We start from the raw sequence: 14,760 nt of genomic DNA, 5'->3' as shown, positions 1-14,760 counted from the left end.
GGTCGAAAACATGCGAGGGTCGATAACATAAATTAAAAATGACCCTACCTACGAAAAGTACGATACATTTGCAATAATATAAAATACCGAAAGTTAAAACTTCCCCACGACATCTACATCAACACTAAGTGACCTACAACCTATGTTTAGACTTACTAATCAACAAACCAAGCAAATACATTCTTACTTACCGATGTTTTATGACGAAATTGTCGTTTTATGATTGTGGAGAGCACGAAGACATCCATGCGGGGAACACTGTACAAAAAAACCATTACAAAAAACCGCACAAATGAAAACAGCGCCCTCTTTGTTGAAAAAATAATTATTTGAATAAAGCGCCCTAGCCCGCCCTCTAGGGGACAAAATAATTGATTGAAAAAAAAAAAAAGTTAAATTGAATACAGCGCCCTCTTGGTTGAAAAAAAAAGTTTATAGAAGAATTTTAAGATTTTGTTTTCAAGAAAAATAACACAAAAATCACAAAAACAAATTTGGCTCTCCCAGTAATGAACAGTAATGGTAAAAAATGTCACCCCAAAATATAAAAAAAATAAAAACTAAAAACCAAAATAAAAAACATCCGCCTCCCACCCTTTTTTACAAAGAAAAAAAAAGGCTGCCCCTCAAACAAAACCCACAAAAAATAACAAACAGTACTATCTGGCCCCCTCAAAAACAAAATACGCCCCTACCCCTTAAAAAACCCCATAGACCGCACCCCCCCCCAAAAAAATTCCACGTTCGCCCCGCTCCCCAACCACTCACCTCAATATGGACCTGTACAAAGGCATGTCTAATTTCAACACAAATGTCTATGCAAAAAAAATACTCCAACCCGACAAAATAGACAAAAAATGCTCGAAGCATAAGATTCCTTGATGAACAAACGTAAAACAAAGAAAGAGTACAATTTGACGATGTAATATTACATTGACCATTTCATTACTGATTGAGAGTTTATTTCAAATACATGTAGGCCTACAACACACCCTCGAGTTACAATAGAAAGCTTCCCTTCTTCAAAGAACAATTATGTAATATGAAAATATCATATAAGGCAATATTTAAATTAGGATTCTACTACGATGGAATTTGTTGTTGTTGGGTTTTTCTTCAAGTTATCTAACTTTTTAGCATTAAAGTTGAAGTAAATTTGTTTTAAATTTGAGTTGATCAACTTGGGGTTCACATTATTATTAAAGCTACTTACCCGGGTAACCAAAACATGTGACATTAGCAAATACTTAGTTCTAAGACGTGTTTATATTTTATTGCAGTACAATGAAAGGTCTGTCTCTATATTGAATCGAAATGTAAACTTGCTGGACTGATTTTGATTGCAAGCTGTAGCCTTAATTCAAGGCGTGCGCACCGGCGGAAACCCAGATATTACGCACAAATAAAAAAAATACCATGGTGAGCGACGTGCGCCTTGACTTAAAGGAACACGTTGCCTTGGATCGGACGAGTTGGTCAAAACAAAAGCGTTTGTAACCGTTTTTTATAAAATGCATATGGTTGGAAAGATGTTTTAAAAGTAGAATACAATGATCCACACAAGTTTGCCTTGCAATTGAGTGGTTTTCCTTCTACTGTGCGAACTAACATGGTCGGCCATTTATGGGAGTCAAAATTTTGACCCCCATAAATGGCCGACGTGTTAGTCGACAAGGTAAAAGGAAAACCACGCAATTTCGAGGCATGTTTGTGTGGATCATTGTATTCTACTTTTACAACATCTTTCTACCCATATGTATTTTATAAAAAACGGTTACAAACGCTTTTTAAAGACCAACTCGACCGATCCAAGGCAACGTGTTCCTTTAAGACTAATTGAGCTAGGAGTAAAAACCTCTTAAAAGTGTGATTATTGTGGGCAACTTACAAGCTATGGTCAATTTTTTTTAAGGGTGTGAAGTTTAATTGTAAATTATTGTGAATAAATCAAATAAAGAAACTTTTACTGCTTTCTAATAATTTTGAGAAGAATACTGCTTCCATAATTCAATATAAATTAAATATTTTAAACTATATTTTAGTCAACAGATAACTGAAACAAAATAAACAGCACCATAAAGAACTATAACACACCTCTTGCTCGTTCTCAATCTGTATTCTGGTTGGCTGAAACACGATCACGTAGGGTGAACTAATATAGTCTAGTGATAGCGCATGCCTGTTTTGGGGAAATAGTGCCTGCCGGGCACTAGTCTTTGAAAATAGTGCCTGGTTACAGCGCCCTCTCTTGACTTTAACCATGAACAGCAACTACAAAACTTCCTTTCTTTTCCCAGTTTCTGTCTTATTTCACATTTTAAGACTGAGGTGTGGTATAAAACACATATTGACTGGATTAATTCGGTACCTAGTGTATGTCGTTTCCCCTCGGGCCTGTGAGTGACCAGAAGAGGGGCCTATTTCCCTCTTATGGTCACTCAAAAAGTCCCTTGGCGGAATAGACATACACTAGTTACCTCATTGCCAGTCAATATGTGTATACTAGTGTATGCCTTGTTGTTACATCATCGAATACATCAAACACAGTTTCAACAACTTGAATTAACAAAATAATAAGCTTCTACACAGAGAGCATGTAAAAAAGGTTCCCAGTACACATAATGAGGTTCAAATTCAAGGCACACAAAAGTAAAATCTCAAAACAATAACCATCGTAAATACTTAAATTTTTTAGAGCCTCTATAAGTTGTTTATGTGAAACATTTAATTTAAACAAAATAAATAGTTTTGTAGTTTCTGACATGCAATGCCGTTACCTAACAAAGGGTGATTATTAATGACCTTTTGTGTAAAAAGTATAACTAGTTCACAACGTTGTTTCACTTATTGTACACTGATGAATTGAGGTGAGCAATGGCTGGCCGAGATAACATTTGCAAACATACTGCGTGGCCTAAATAAGAAACCATACGCCTGTTTCACACTAACCTATGCCACTGGAAAGGCCAGCCCTTTTCCCACTTGAATTGCTGAACCCCTGTTCTACCCTGGTAAACCGACAAATCCCAGGAAACTCCAGCAAACAGTGTTGGACTGAAGACCTCAAAGTCTGAGACTGAGAGCTGATCTTCCGAGACTGAGACAAAGACCTTGGCCGAGACCTTCCACACTGACAGCCAACCCTGCTCTGGAGTAAGGGATAAGCGATAAAACCCTGGGGTATTCTTGAAACCTGTAACCAGAACCCTGTGGAAAAGGGGCGTAGGCAGGCCGACAGTGCGAAAGTGCGCCAGGGTAACTGTGGGGTTCAAATCTCTGGGCCTCCCCAGGGCTGTATTCCAAGGGGGAAAAGAGATAGTGTGAAAAGGGGAATGCGTTTGATAGTGTCAAAAATATCAAAGACAGACCTTCATCAAAAACCCTAGAGTGATAATTCCATTGATCGCGAAAGTAACATCAGGTCGTTAATAAAACATACTTTAAAACACCAAGAAGAGTTCAGTTAATGTTAAGATGAAGTTCAGTTAATGTGGAACAAGTCTCTACACAGGGAACGACCTCAACTCAGTGGTTTACCAAGAGAGGGTTGTTCTAAAAGAAATGTCACAAAACAAAGACTGACAACTTCTTCTGATCAAGTTCTCTTGATGGGTACCCTATGATTTTACATTGCCATTCCATTCAAGTCCATATTCTGAAATAAAATTTAGCACACACACACAAGACTTGAACTGTTTGTTTGTTGAAATGAAGAGCGTTAAGCCCGGTACATACTTCTCGCAAATGCTTTATGCGAAGCGAATTTCCTTGCATCATAATTGGAAAGGAAGCGCGTACCGTTTATTGCAACTCCATAATTTGCAGGAAGTATGAACCAGGCTTTAGTCTCCTTGTGTATTTTGCTTTAGCTCAGGTCTTAAATTATTCTTTCTGCCAGATGGAATAATTTAAGTACAATCATACTTCCATCAAACATAACACTTTTTAACTTATTTCAAATACCCAAAAAATAAAGCTGTTGCACCTTATCTTTCAACAAACTATCCCATCAAATTTCATCAACACTTTGAAAATTAAACTTGACTTGTTAACACACAAACTGAACTTCTGTCATACAACAGCATCAAGTGATTTTCCATTTACTTAAATTATTATACTCAGTAATATGCAAATAATAACCGTCTTAAATAGTTTTGCCACATAATGTGAGCAGATAAATACATCTTATTTCTCTGATTAGCCACATTAAATATACTATAGATATATTTACAAAATAATCAATTTGAAGCTAACTTTCAAGACATGTTTGACTTAATTAAATATTCAACTTAAATTTTAAATATACAAGGTTTACTAGTTGCCTAATCACACACGATCTACCATAACACACAATCTTACCAGCATTCTACAACAATGTTTGTCCAATATCCAAACAAACCTGTCCAATTAAGTTGAAAACCTTTCAAAGAAGGACATTATTTAAAGCAAAGATGAGTGCAATTTTAAAGGATGTACAAATTCTTAAGTTCCCCGAAGAACAACATTTGTATCATGAATAAACTTACAAATATTGCTGAAAAGTAGACAGTCCAACTTTTCAATATGAAATTGTAAGAAGGGTTTATTTCTTAAGTTCCGTCAAATAAATTTACCGTTAGGGTTTCTTGATATGAAATTTACAACTTCAATTATTTAACTAGATTACTTTGGGATTCAAAGTTTCATAAAATAAATCCACCATGTCAAACAAGACAGACACCATTATAATGACATCAAGCAACCTTGCATTATGAAGCTACTCCAGGGAACGATTTCACAAAGAGCTAAGATTGATCTTAACTGCAAATCAATCGTAGTTGCTTAGTAAGGTTTGATGTCACAATACAAATCACTATGGTGATACTGACAATTTTGTCTTACGATGGATTGTATGTCTTTGTAAAATCGAACCCAGGTTGTTCTAACATGAGCACAATTAGATGGAACATTACATGTATATCCATTCTCTGTACCTGTAGATCCTGCCTTACTGTCCCACATACTACATTGCGATACAAACACTAAACACAGACAACGTCAACGCACATAAGCGGCAAGACAATACCCCGCAATTCCTTCATTTTCAGAGCAGTTAAAACTTACAATGGGGTTCCCTTCGTGTAGAAACCTACATGTACACAGAGATAATGGATGTTGTACAAATGTTTCATAATTCCAAAACTTTTAAATTTTCAATGAAAATTTATTATTTTTTCCCCTTAAACTACAGTTACATTTTACAAATTTCAAACGCATGTTACACATACTAAACACGGAAGGGAAAAGTCCCCAAATGCTAAATTTGTTTCTTAATGAAGTTTTACTTTAAGTGTTTTACACAAAGTTGTCCCAAGAATCACCAGACAAAAGGCTTAAGAATGGCACTGGAAACAAACAACTTATTGTTACAAATGTAAGCTCAATCTGTTATGCATGGAGCTCTGTAGTAATGTTGGTGAGATGCATAAAGGCTATGTACAAGTAAAACATAGAAAAACCCTCATTTCTCCCCAATGTATAGATGGGTTGCAATACGCGTCATCGTCCACCATAAAATATGACAGCCAATGACGCATATTGCAATCCATCTATTACAATTATGTGTATAAGGTCACTGGAATGTTTCCATATTTTCAAGATGAATGTCAGAGGAACAAATTACCAAGATTTTTTTATTATCCCATACTATAGAAATATATCCCGAAGAACACTGAGCTCGACCGCTCTCTGTCTCGTCTGTGGGCGCGGCGTATCGATACCACGCTATACGCGTAACACGCGTGTATTGCAAAATGGCAACGCACATAGACCGTTTCTACGAGTCTTCATTGCTAATTTTTTGCGACATACGCATACAAAAAATGGCGTACGCTCGTCCATAAAAATGGTCTCACGAGGAAATTGGATGACAATGCAACCCTAAATGTGTTCTTCAGGTTCTATTTCTAAGTCCCATACACACTCATCATTGTACAAAACATCCACAATAGACAGTTGATAGGTTATTTTAACATTACGAGTTGAAGTACATCCAACCATACAGTCAGTACAGTTTAGAAGTGTTTGGGAAATTACACTTTACCACTCTATGTCATATCCATTTCACTTTCAACATTCGTCATATTTCCTGAAAAAGTTCCGGAAGATAACTATATAGATTATACAACCAAAGAACTATTGGGACAATTAGTGACAAGGGTTTGTTCGACAGTATAAGCCAGTTAAGTACCACTTATGTGAACAGTTCAGAACATAATATTTCTTCAGAAGACTTAATCACATTATCTTGTTTACTTCATGTACCAATTCAATGCATGCACTGTGGTCTTTTGCTTAGCACATTAGGCAAAAAAAGAAGTCAAAATGCAGTGTCAATTAAAGACATTGGAAACTATTGGTAATTGTCAAAGACCAGTCTTCTCACTTGGTGTATCTCAACATATGCATAAAATAACAAGCCTGTGAACAATTGAGCTCAATTGGTTGTAGAAGTTACGAGATAATAATGAAAGAAAAAAACACCCTCGTCACACGAAGTTGCATGCTTTCAAATGTTTGATTTTGAGACCTCAAAATCTAACTCTGGGGTCTCGAAATCAAATTCATGGAAAATAACTTCTTTCTCGAAAACAACGTTACTTAAGAGGGAGCCAATTCTCACAATGTTTTATACTATCAACATTACTCGTTACCAAGTAAGGTTATATGCTTAATACTTATTTTGAGTAATTTCCAATAGTGTCCACTGCCTTGAAATCAAACTGGCCAATTACTACAAGCTGTGTCATACAAGGGAATTTTAACAGGCAACTAGTAGGCAATCCAAATCTATGTATGCACAAGCAACACTTATGTAGTAGCTTTCTCCAGAAGACGATCAGAGCATACTGATCGAAACGTCGAGTTGAAACCAGTGGTTCTTTTCAGAACCACCCCAACTCATTAGAGATAGTCATTACATGGTGTTACCGCAAACCTTTCTATACTTTTGTAGTAAACTAGATCTTTTCCTCAAAGCATGTTACTACATGTATTCCCCAAAAAGGTGAAAATTTATCTGAAAAAAATGTTCTCTTCTTGGTGAGTGCCTAGCGGTGCCTTGTAAGTTGCCTGAAGTCAAATGGCCACAAAGGTTTACAACAATAACCACATAATAATAGTCCAACTTTACTTTCTTTGGGAGATTGGAGTATACTTGTACTTCACATTACAAGGTTATATACATTTTGTTTGAAAAATCTCATTAAAATGATAAATCATCAAGAGATTGTTTTGTTTGACCGAACCACAATGTGCTTGTCACTCAATGCCAAAGTCAGGTTTCCGAGATTGGATATTTGGGCAAAAAACATTGGTGTGTATATTGAACAACGTTGCAGATACCAAAGACACAAAATTGCTGCAATGTGAGAGGCACCTAGCCAGTGTGGATGGTATATGCCGTGTTCAAATTGGCGGCGACAGCTACGGCTACAGCGAGATTTGCGCATCAATATGTGTTGAGGTATAGGAGGTCCTTAGGAACACCCTTAGCAACAGCCGTAGCCATCTGTAGATGCCAATTCGGGTATGACCAAGCACTCTTCAGCAGCATTGATGAATAGTCAGTGGACATTATCTATATTAACCAGTGTGTGGTGAGAAGACTCCACTCTCATGAGTCACAATACTTTCATGAGTCACAAAACTTATTTCAGTCAATGTGAAATCAGCGGTTAACTTGGGGGATTCAAACCCACAACCTTGTGATTGCAGCAGCATTGATGAATAGTCAGTGGACAGTATCTCTACTAACCAGTGTGTGGTGAGAAGACTCCACTTTCATGACTCTCCATGGAGCTAGATCTTGACAAATCCTTCTTGGTGCTGGTTGGGGATCGAACCGGGGACCGTGACGGGGAGGTACAAGCAGTAAAACTATGAGGGGAAAGTCCCACGGGGGAAGAGTTCTCTGAGTGGAGAGATAACCGCCATGATAACTGTTCCTTTTCCATAGAAAGGCGCTTTTTCTCATTGACTTCTCGCTCATAGTTTTCCCGTAATGTGATGTGGTCTGATGAGAGTTGCCTGTAGAAGAAATCACATAAACTACGTTAGAACTCTTAAATTCATCTCTAAAATTATTTTGGTTCAATGTTTTTGACATTTGTTGTCACATGTACAGTAACCACAGACTACAATCTTTCAAATTGGAAACGATATGCTTGTGTGTGTGTCGTACGGGATCGTGCATTTAGTACATCTTGATCGTCATTGGGTCAGCCTTTCGCTGCACTTTTGAGTAAACTCTTTTACGTTTGTTCAAACAATAAAAAATGTTAGCGTGGGATGGATGATCGTGTTACCCCTAACGCACCCCCACCCTCATTTCAAACCGGGTTCACATTGGACTCTGAGAGGTAACATTTTGCCTCCAAAACACAGGTAAATTCTCCTGCCTGTCATGTCTTCACGAATGCAACACAGGCAATTGCCACTGTTGCCCATGGTAATTGCGTCGGTGCCCCTTGAACCATAAATTGAAAACTAAGTGCCCTATAAAAAGGTAAACATTTCCTGGTGCCCTTGCCCTTTCAAGAATGAAGCCCGATGACTTTTATCTTGCCCCCTGAGCAAATGCGTGTTTTGTTCATTGGAATGCTTACCGTTGATAGTTTTGCTTTTCCGCCACCATGGCTTGAAGGTCTTCTACTTTGGCTTGGAGTCGTAGAATCACATCTTCCTTTATAGGTAGTTTCTCCAACTGTAAAAAATCAAATGTGGAATTTAACAAATTACATGTCTGTGCAAAAAATTAAAAGGGAAGAACAGATTTAGAAAATGCTCTAGGGTAAAGAGGCAATACTGACGCTTTGAGGAGTTTGATTTTTCAAGTCAATTTGGATATCCGCTTGAATTAGCCAAGATTCCTTATAGTGGAGATAAAGACCTTGGCAATCTGCCCATCAGTAACCCATGGGGAGATGCTAAGCTAGGTACCTTGATATACATGTACAGATGCATTCACCACAGGCCTAGAATTACATGATGGCCTCGGAGGCATAGAGAGAGGGTTTGGCTGGTGTGTTTTCTGTTATAATTGGCTGCAGATTGTACGCCATTACATGGTGCTAAAGTGAATGGATCTAACATTTAAAACAGTTCAGCATACCGCGTAGATGAGCACTTTGAGAAGTTCTCAGGGCCCAATTTCATAAAGCCTGTAAGCACAAAAAATTGCCTAGCATGAAATTTCTTCCTTAATAAAAACAGGATTACCAACCAAATGTCCGTTTGTTGCATAGTGCTTGATACTGGTATTCAGCTGTTGTTTGCTTATCCTGAAAATCATGCGGCACCTTGATTGGTAATCCTGTTTTTGTCAACGAAGAAATTTCATGCTAGCAAATTTTTGTGCTTACAGGCTTTATTAAATTGGGCCCAGGTGTGATAAAGCGCTGTATAAGAACTGCATGTTTTATTAAAACTAACCTCTTTCTTGAGCAGCATACTCTCTCTTCTGAGCTCACTCAGCTGATTCGCTCTCAGGTCTGCTACTGACTTCATGCTATCAACGTCTGCTTCAAGTTTCCTCTTCTCCAAGATCGCCGCCTGTAAAAATAGATCACAGCTCACCGATAAAGTGTGCTCAACCTTTAGAGGCTTGTTACTTGATGTGTATACATCATCTTGAAAATATATTAGTGTATCTGGTGTTTCCTAATTAGCGGAGTATGGGTTTGAATCCCTAGCCGTGACACTTGTGTCCTTAAGCAAGACACTAAACCATTGCTTCGTCCTTCAGATCGGACGATAAGCCGCTGGTCCCATGTGTTATGTAAAAGAACCCAATGCACTTATCGAAAAGAGAAGGGGTTCGCCCCGGTGTTTGATCCTGATCTGATCGGCAGCAAAATTGCGCCAGAGCACCTTGTAAAGCATTACATGGTGCTATCAGAATTAGGTCTCATAATTCAAAACTCAGTCCCACATCTGGCAGGAAATACTGCATGTAATAGCGCCAGGAGCGCGTCACTGGGTGGCAGACATGTGCGCTATATAAGAAGCCACAATTATTATTATTTATTATTATTATTAAATCGGGATGCTTACTTTAAAAAAATTGACCCCAGTATTCTGATGCATATTTCTATCTAAAACAGTATGTCAGAATAATTTCCATACTCTGTACTTTGGGCAATGTCCAGCGGCAAAGTGAAGCTTTCAGTGTGAAACCAGCTATCATACAGTTTTGCCTTGAAGATTGCAAAGCTATATTACGAGGGCAGCATTGAACTCTTACACCAAAACTAATGTGTTTAAAGGGTTTGGATACCTTTTCCAGATCAAGTTTTTGGCCATGAGATAAAATCCCTACTCACTGTGAATGAAGAATTTTGAAAAATAATTTACCTGTACAAGTTTCAGCTTCATTAGTTGATGGAAAAAAGTAAACATCACGGAACAATGATTTCAGGAGCTCATCGCTAAAATCTGTTGTACATGCTTAAATAATTCTCATCTCACTTATTTCTCAAAAACTATGTACCGGTACAGCATCTCAGCAAGTAATATTTTAAGGCTTTCTACCATCATTATCTTCAAACCGTGTAAGTTGAATGTACATCTGTGTTTTGTGACGTACAAAAAGTACCCAAACCCTTTAAGACGGTCGTCTCATTCTCAACATCATCACCACAAGATAAGGTTAAGGTTAATCCTGAAACACTGATGAAAATACTAAATAATCTTGACTAAAACCTTCAGTCGATTTACCTGTACTTTGGAGTCCGAGTCTTTCTGAAGGGCCTCCTCTAATCTAATCACTCTCTCTTTCTGATTCTCACACTGGAATGTCCACTTGTAGATCTCATCCTGACAACAGAATAACAATAATAAAATAAAAGTGTTATTATTTTATTACTGACATCTCTAATTTAACATCTGTTATCTTCCAGTACGGGCTAATCCACCAATCAGATGCTCGAACTACTAGGGTATGACCTCTGTTTTATATTCTACTTTCTCTGTTTTTATTTACACAGTGCGTATTGTGAAATGTCATTTTGTCACGCTCCGTATACGGACAGTGCAAAAATTACATTCTAAACTTTGTGCGCGTGAAATAACGCCCTGAAGTTTTTAATTTTGCACGTCGCAATGAGACTGGAAGATAAATTCGTTATCACACGCGCGCTCGTGAAATATGAAAAATTTTAGCGCGTCTGGAGAAGCGCTATATTTTTCTGTATTCCACTCGCGCTTGTGTGATAACTTATATTATATCGCTGCGGTACCTGCTGCCAAAACATAGGATTTGAACTGCCTCTAGCTACTGGGCAATCTCGATTGTCTATTTGGTAAGACAATCTCATCCTGACAAGAAACAACAATAATAGAACCCAGTCAAATATAATAATTAGGTCTTTTATAAAGCTCTTTTTACACCCAAAGGGCATCTCAAAGCGCTTCCAACATTAGTACCCCTGGTCACTGGGCCATTGAAATTGCTCCTTAAATTATCTCAGCTCCCTGGGGAATATACAGCCTGTGCTGTCAAATATGTAAAACACCAAGTTAAATCAATCACAAGAACCATCTCTGCCCTCACAGGTACCCATTTACCTTTGGGTGGAGAGAAGCAATTATAGTTAAGTGTCTTGCTCAATGGACAGATGTGCCACGAGCGAAACAGAAAACACGAGAGCTTGAGTTCAGTGCTCTTATCCGCTCGGCCACGACAACCCAAAAAGTATGTATAAATGCTCTACCCTGCATTGAAATTGCACCATCTCTTTGTTTGTTTCTTAGAGGAGTGAATTCAAGATGATCCCTGTTCATTAGTAGCATATTTATTATGTGAAATACATGCAGATGGCACTCCCAGAATGGAGTTGTTATGTTCATCAAATAGGCAGTCATGCATACATTTCATAGCTCATAGCTAGCTGTGAGACTTTTAAAGGCACTGGCCACCTTTGGTAATTGTCAAAGACCAGTATTCTCATTTGGTGTATCCCATCATATACATAAAATAATAAATCTGGGAAAATTTGGCCTAAATTGGTCATCGAAGTTGCAAGAGAACAAACAAAGAAAAAACACCCTTGTGGCACAAATTTTTGTGCTTTCAGATGCCTCAAACGGGTTCAGGTCTGAAGTCATTTATAAGATTCAAATATTTGAGTAAGAAATTACCTCTTTCTCATAAACTACGTTACATAAGAGGGAGCCATTTCTCACAATGTTTTATACTATCAACAGCTCTCCATTGCTTGGTACCAAGTAAGTATTTAACTAAGAATTATTACCAAATGTGTCAAATGCCTTTAAACACTACATGAAACACAAACAGATGGTAATCTAGGTCTCCCATGGCGTCATCATATTCCATAGTAAGCAGTGATGCAGATACAAATATCTTACTTGTAACTCTTGTTTCTTGGATTGCATTTCCTCCCTGAGTTGTTTCTTATCTTCATCATGTTGTCTGTTTAGCTCCTCCATGTGTTCTTGATGTTGTTGTTGTATCTCGGATACTTCTTCAATATGATGCTCCTCCATCTCATGTACGGCTTGATGGTGTGAAGACGTAACCTCAGAGATCTTAAGAAACAAGATGAGAACATTTGTACAGTAGAAATATTTTAGGTGGAGAATGGGACTGCAGGTTTGACAAGAATCATCAAGCAGATTCAGACCTAGAATTAACATTGAATAACCTCAGTAAAAACGTATTTGAACTGATGAAATCTCTCTTAAAGCCATTATACACTTTCGGTACAGAAAAAAAAGAAAAGATTTCACAGATTTACAAATAATTTACAGGGTTTCCAGAAGGTAATGGTGAAAGACTTCTCTTGAAACATTGTTCCATGAAATGCTTTACTTTTTGAGAAAACATTTAAAACAATTACCAATTCTCGATATCGAGAATTACAGATTTGTTTTAAATACATGTAATGACACAACGAAACATGTGGAAACAAGGGTTATTTTCTCCCAACTCTGTGACCGATTGAGCCTAAATTTTCACAGGTTTGTTATTTTATATATAAGTTGTGATACACGAAGTTTGGGCCTTTGGACAATACTGTTTACAGAAAGAGTCCAATGGCTTTAAACTTACAGGGTTTGAAGATATTGATAGTGGAAAGCTTCCCTTTAAATATTACTAACTGTGGTTGTGTAGTTTTTGAGAAATGAGTAAAACAAGTCACAAAATAATTGAGACAAAAATTAATTTAGCATGTAAAATCCCATTAACCAGTTATGAAATTATACCAAAACCATAGCATGTATGTAACTGGTTACGTTTTTACATGCTAAAACTGAGACAAAAATTATATGTTTTACTTATTTCTACAAAAACTACAGCACCTCAGTAAGAAAAATTTCATGGGAAGCTTTCTTCAAACTGTGTAAGTTTAATGTAAATCTGTGGACATTGTGTTTTGTGTTAGGAAAAAGTACATAGACCCTCTAAAGGCACTGGACACTATTGGTAATTGTCAAAGACCAGAGTTCTCACTTGGTGTATCCCAACGATGCATCAAATAACAAATCTGTGAAAAAGTGGACTCAATTGGCCATCGAAGTTGCAAGAGAAAAAAAGAAAAAAATACCCTCGTTAATTTGTGTGCTTTCATCAGATACCTAAGAAAGGCTTCAGGCCTGAAGTCTTTTAATATTCGATTGAGAAATTACCTCTTTCTCAAAAACTATGTTGCTTCAAAGGGAGCCGCTTCTCACAATGTTATACTATCAACAACTCTCCATTGCTCGTTACCAAGTCAGTTTTTATGCTAACAATTATTTTTACATGTAGTAAATACCAATAGTGTTCAGTGCCTTTAAAGCCATTATACACTTTCGGTAAACAGTATTGTTCAGGCTCAATCGGTCATCGGAGTCAGGAGAAAATAACGGGAAAACCCACTCTTGTTTCCGCGCGTTTCGCCGTGTCATGACATGTGTTTAAAATAAATCCGTAATTCTCGCTATCGAGAATCGATATTGTTTTAATGTTTTCTCAAAAAGTAAAGCATTTCATGGAACAATATTTCAAGAGAAGTCTTTCACCAATCCTTCTGTAAACCCTGTAAATTATTTGTAAATCTGTGAGTTTTTTTTTTTTTTTTTTCTGTACCGAAAGTGTATAATGGCTTTGTTGGAAAGATGAATAAACTCACAGGTTTCATTGAGTCAATACATACCTGAGCTATATGGTCTTCCTTCATGGCGGTGATTTCACTTTTGTGTTTGTCTTGAACTAAACAGAGAAACAAATCAAGCTTTTAATCAAAATGCAGCTATTGCCATTTTAACAGATGTGTATTGTAACCCACTTCTTATTACAGCATTCGGACTATACAGCATTCAGACTATGGTTTATGCCAGCCTCGCTACCATGGGCAGCGCGCTGTATCCATCTTGTCACTAACCCCTGGGAGGGATGAACTGGGAAACAAAGCTGATTGGCTCAGGAAATTGGTTGTGCATTAGATGTCAAGTGCGTGCGTGCATACTTTTAAGATATTTGCATGTTGCTCACGCCCGTGTTTTTTATGACACAGTTTTTATTACTATACATTCTTTAAAGACATGCGTGCGCACGTAGAAAAGATTGAAAATGTACGCTCATGCATGGCTCATTTAAATGTGCTAGCATATACATGTAGCACATTTAAATTTGCCAATTCCAGGGGTTATGGCCGAGCAAGACATGCTGGGAAAAAATGGCGCGCTGAGAACAATCACCCCTGAGAATGAGGTTGGGTT

General features: G+C 37.5%; 1 protein-coding gene across 6 annotated transcripts in view; it reads right to left on the bottom strand.

The window, feature by feature from the left end:
• Positions 1-1,755: 1,755 nt before the first annotated feature.
• LOC139935762 (uncharacterized) overlaps positions 1,756-14,760 on the bottom strand; it is an 84,980-nt gene continuing 71,975 nt past the window's right edge. For all 6 annotated transcript variants that reach the window (XM_071930328.1, XM_071930329.1, XM_071930332.1 and 3 more), the window contains 6 exons: positions 14,196-14,251; positions 12,406-12,585; positions 10,756-10,854; positions 9,472-9,591; positions 8,646-8,743; positions 1,756-8,067 (listed from right to left, as the gene is read on the bottom strand). In XM_071930328.1, the coding sequence (XP_071786429.1) occupies positions 7,791-8,067; positions 8,646-8,743; positions 9,472-9,591; positions 10,756-10,854; positions 12,406-12,585; positions 14,196-14,251 (830 nt within the window). In that variant the 3' untranslated portion in view covers positions 1,756-7,790. The remainder of the gene's footprint in view (positions 8,068-8,645; positions 8,744-9,471; positions 9,592-10,755; positions 10,855-12,405; positions 12,586-14,195; positions 14,252-14,760) is intronic.

This window comes from Asterias amurensis, chromosome 4 (assembly GCF_032118995.1).
Source record: "Asterias amurensis chromosome 4, ASM3211899v1".
Classification (NCBI taxonomy): Eukaryota; Metazoa; Echinodermata; class Asteroidea; order Forcipulatida; family Asteriidae; genus Asterias; species Asterias amurensis.
The sequence above is the reverse complement of the archived record's forward strand: the minus strand, read 5'-3'. Positions and strand labels throughout refer to the sequence as shown.